A 5000-nucleotide genomic window follows, 5' to 3' on the forward strand; every position below is an offset into this window, starting at 1 on the left:
AATAGTCTTTGCCATTAAATTTAACTGTTGGATTGTAGGTTTCATTACCAAATTTGGAGGTCAGGAAGTAGTCTTTGCAATTAGGTTGAGCTGTTTAAATGTAGGTTTCATTACCAAATCTGGAGGCCAGGAAGTAGTCTTTGCCATTAAATTGAACTGTTTGATTGATTGTAGGTTTCATTTCCAAATTTGGAGGTCAGGAAATAGTCTTTGCCATTAAATTGAGCTGTTTGATTGTAGGTTTCATTACCAAATTTGGAGGTCAGGAAGTAGTCTTTGCCATTAAATTGAACTGTTTGATTGATTGTAGGTTTCATTTCCAAATTTGGAGGTCAGGAAGTAGTCTTTGCCATTAAATTGAGCTGTTTGATTGTAGGTTTCATTATCAAATTTGGAGGTCAGGAAGTAGTCTTTGCCATTAAATTGAGCTGTTTGATTGTAGGTTTCATTATCAAATTTGGAGATCAGGAAGTAGTCTTTGCCATTAAATTGAGCTGTTTGATTGTAGGTTTCATTATCAAATTTGGAGGTCAGGAAGTAGTCCTTACCATTAAATTGAGCTGTTTGATTGTAGGTTTCATTACCAAATTTGGAGGTCAGGAAGTAGTCTTTGCCATTAAATTGAGCTGTTTGATTGTAGGTTTCATTATCAAATTTGGAGGTCAGGAAGTAGTCTTTGCCGTTAAATTGAGCTGTTTGATTGTAGGTTTCATTACCAAATTTGGAGGTCAGGAAGTAGTCTTTGCCATTAAATTGAACTGTTTGATTGTAGGTTTCATTACCAAATTTGGAGGCCAGGAAGTAGTCTTTGCCATTAAATTGAACTATTTGATTGTAGGTTTCATTACCAAATTTGGATGTCAGGAAGTAGTCTTTGCCATTAAATTGAGCCATTTGATTGTAGGTTTCATTATCAAATTTGGAGGTCAGGAAGTAGTCTTTGCCGTTAAATTGAGCTGTTTGATTGTAGGTTTCATTACCAAATTTGGATGTCAGGAAGTAGTCTTTGCCATTAAATTTAGCTGTTGGATTGTAGGTTTCATTACCAAATTTGGAGGTCAGGAAGTAGTCTTTGCCATTTGTTTGATTGTAGCTTTCATTACCAAATTTGGAGGCCAGGAAGTAGTCTTTGCCATTAAATTGAACTATTTGATTGTAGGTTTCATTACCAAATTTGGATGTCAGGGAGTAGTCTTTGCCATTAAATTTAGCTGTTGGATAGTAGGTTTCATTACCAAATTTGGAGGTCAGGAAGTAGTCTTTGCCATTAAGTTGAGCTGTTTGATTGTAAGTTTCATTACCAAATTTGGAGGTCAGGAAGTAGTCTTTGCCATTAAGTTGAGCTAAGAATTCTGTACCCATCCGTAGATAGGACGACCCAAATGTTAGCAACACTCGCTATGTTAGCTCCAGTGCTAACATTACACCCAGTTTTTTACATCATCACACGGTAGGTTAGCATATTCGCTGAAAAAAACCAGATCAATCTTTAATTTAGTTGGCAGAGGTCCTGGGAACGTCATTAAACGTAAAATAAATATGTTGTGTCGTCTGGCAGATCCTGGCTCTGGTGGCCGTGAGGAAGGCCATGGACTGCATGTTCTCGCAGCAGGACCTCAGCTTCCTGGACGACGTCATCCCCGAGAAGGACAAGAAGAAGAAGGAGGACGAGAAGAAGAAACGCAGCAGCATCGACAGCGACGGCGAGGACGTGAGTAGCACACAGTGGTCCTCCATGTCTCCTGGAACAGGTTGGGATCTCCTCCGCGGGCCTCTTCGGTGGACATGTTGAACATGCGCTATGGACTCTGGTGTGAGGACGTGTGCTTGGTCTCTCCAACAGTTAGACTATGCTTACAATGAGAATGTGCCCAGCATTAAGATCCCCATGGACATGATGGAGCAGGAACCCTTCTTAGGTGACAAGGCCTCAGACCGTGAGTAGACCTCCAAGATCTGCAGTGACGCATGCTTGCTCCTCTTCTTCCTTCTTCCATCTTCGTCTTTCGATGACGTCATCATCCTTGTCGACGCCATCCTCCTCGTTGTTTGTCACGCCGCAAAACATCTTTGTTTTGCTCTGACACGCTTTGATTTCTCTTCTTCTTTGCTCTGTTTTAGTTTGACTCTGTGTCTGCATTAATATTTCCATGAATTTTGTTTTCTGTCTTCTTTAAATAACCACCATTTGTTGTTGTTTTTATTTTTATTTTATTTTTTTTTTGTGTGAAAATGTTTTGTGTTGCAATGTTTGTTCACACAATAGATAATTAAACAATATTTATAGTAATTAATTTTAATTAAAACTACTAATAATAACTTTATTTCTCCTTGGGAAATGGTTGCTTTTACTTGCAATAATAATAATAATTATGATAATAGTAATAATAATAATAATAAAAGCACAGTGCACATAATATGATTTAAAGTATTGAAGAATAAGGCAAAATATATATATATTTATATTTATATACCTATACTGTATATATCTCGATATATATATATATCAAGATGTATACAGTATAGGTATATATATATATATATATATATATATATATATATATATATATATATATATATATATATATATATATATATATATATATATATATATATATATATGTATATGTATATGTATATATATATATATATATATATATATATATATATATATATATATATATATATATATATATATATATATATATATATATATATATATATATACACACATACACCTATACTGTATATACACACCTATATATATATATATATATATATATATATATATATATATATATATATATATATATATATATATATACATACACCTATACTGTATATACACACCTATATATATATATATATATATATATATATATATATATATATATATATATATATATATATATATATATATATATATATATATATATATATATATATATATATATATATATATATATATTGGACAAGTTATTTAATTTTTGAGTACTTTTTCCAATTTAAAATAATTTTATTAAAATTACATTTATAGTGTATTTTTAATTTTTAATTGAGATACAGTTACATAAATATTATAATTTGTCGTAAATATTTTTAAACATCATGAATATCTGTTTCATGATACAAACCCCAAAACCAGTGAAGTTGGCACGTTGTGTAAATGGTAAATAAAAACGGAATACAATGATTTGCTAATCCTTTTCAGCCTATATTCAATTAAATAGACTGCAAAGACAAGATATTTAACGTTCGAACTGGTAAACGTTGTTATTTTTTGGCAAATTCGGAATTTGGAATTTGATGCCTGCAACATGTTTCAAAAAAGCTGGCACAAGTGGCAAAAAAGACTGAGAAAGTTGAGGAATGCTCATCAAACACTTATTTGGAACATCCCACAGGTGAACGGGCTAATTGGGAACAGGTGGGTGCCATGATTGGGTATAAAAGCAGATTCCGTGAAATGCTCAGTCATTCACAAACAAGGATGGGGCGAGGGTCACCACTTTGTGAACACATGCCTGAGCAAATTGTTGGAGAACAACATTTCTCAACCAGCTATTGCAAGAAGTTCAGGGATTTCACCATCTACGCTCCGTAATATCATCAAAAGGTTAAAAAAAATCTGGAGTAAGCAGCAAGGCTGAAAACCAACATTGAATGCCCGTGATCTTCGATCCCTCAGGCGGTACTGCATCAAAAACAGACATCAGTGTGTAAATGATATCACCACATGGGCTCAGGAACACTTCAGAAAACCACTGTCAGTAACTACAGTTCGTCGCTACATCTGTTAATGTAAGTTAAAACTCTACTATGCATAGCGAAAGCCATTTATCAACAACACCCAGAAACGCCACTGACTTCGCTGGGCCCGAGCTCATCTAAGATGGACTAATGCAAAGTGGAAAAGTGTTCCGTGGTCTGACGAGTCCGCATTTCAAATTGCTTTTGGAAACTGTGGACGTCGTGTTCTCCGGACCAAAGAGGAAAAGAACCATCCGGATTGTTCTAGGCGCAAAGTGTAAAAGCCAGCATGTGTGATGGTATGGGGGTGTATTAGTGCCCAAGGCATGGGTAACTTACACATCTGTGAAGGCACCATTAATGCTGAAAGGTACATACAGGTTTTGGAGCAACATATGTTGCCATCCAAGCAACGTTATCATGGACGCCCCTGCTTATTTCAGCAAGACAAGCCACGTGTTACAACAGCGTGGCTTCAGTCCAGACCTGTCTCCCATTGAAAATGTGTGGCGCATTATGAAGCCTAAAATACCACAACGGAGACCCCCGGACTGTTGAACAACTTAAGCTGTACATCAAGCAAGAATGGGAAATAATTCCACCTGAGAAGTTTCAAAAATGTGTCTCCTCAGTTCCCAAACGTTTACTGAGTGTTGTTAAAAGGAAAGGCCATGTAACACAGTGGTAAAAATGCCCCTGTGCTAGCTTTGTTGCAATGTGTTGCTGCCATTAAATTCTAAGTGAATGATTATTTTAGTGTGAACATTAAATATCTTGTATTTGCAGTCTATTCAATTGAATATAAGTTGAAAAGAATTTGCAAATCATTGTTGTGGAGGTTGCCCCCCTGTGGGTTCTTCTGACACAAATATCCTTCGTGAGCCCGGTAGTCTGAGGTAACAAGTATTCTTATTTTCATGAGCAGTCTGGTTTTGCTTTCCAGCAAAATGTCTCTCGCTCTCATGTCTCGGCTCACCAGCAACTCCCAACACGTCTCTCGTTCCGGCTGCTGCTAATAAGGGCGACAGGTGATTAGATAACCAGGCCCAGCTGGGCAATCTACTCCCCTGCCGCTGTCTTCGAGGCCGGTCCTTACGCACCCCGCTCCGCGGCAGGCCCGCAGGCCACGCCCCCCTCCACAATTGTATTCTGTTTTTATTTAACAATTACACCATGCCAATTTCACTGGTTTTGGGGTTTTGTATTTGGCTTACACTGGTAAAGGTCCTTATCATATCAAATCATATCTT

At 36.3% G+C, this 5000-nt stretch overlaps 1 protein-coding gene across 1 annotated transcript in view; it reads left to right on the forward strand.

The window, feature by feature from the left end:
* The window catches only part of slc4a4a (solute carrier family 4 member 4a), a 191087-nt gene that overhangs the window by 165568 nt on the left and 20519 nt on the right, over positions 1-5000 (forward strand). Inside the window, exon 24 of the mRNA XM_062025094.1 lies at positions 1559-1711. Within this exon, the coding sequence (XP_061881078.1) occupies positions 1559-1711 (153 nt within the window). The remainder of the gene's footprint in view (positions 1-1558; positions 1712-5000) is intronic.

Source organism: Entelurus aequoreus, linkage group LG17 (assembly GCF_033978785.1).
Source record: "Entelurus aequoreus isolate RoL-2023_Sb linkage group LG17, RoL_Eaeq_v1.1, whole genome shotgun sequence".
Classification (NCBI taxonomy): domain Eukaryota; kingdom Metazoa; phylum Chordata; class Actinopteri; order Syngnathiformes; family Syngnathidae; genus Entelurus; species Entelurus aequoreus.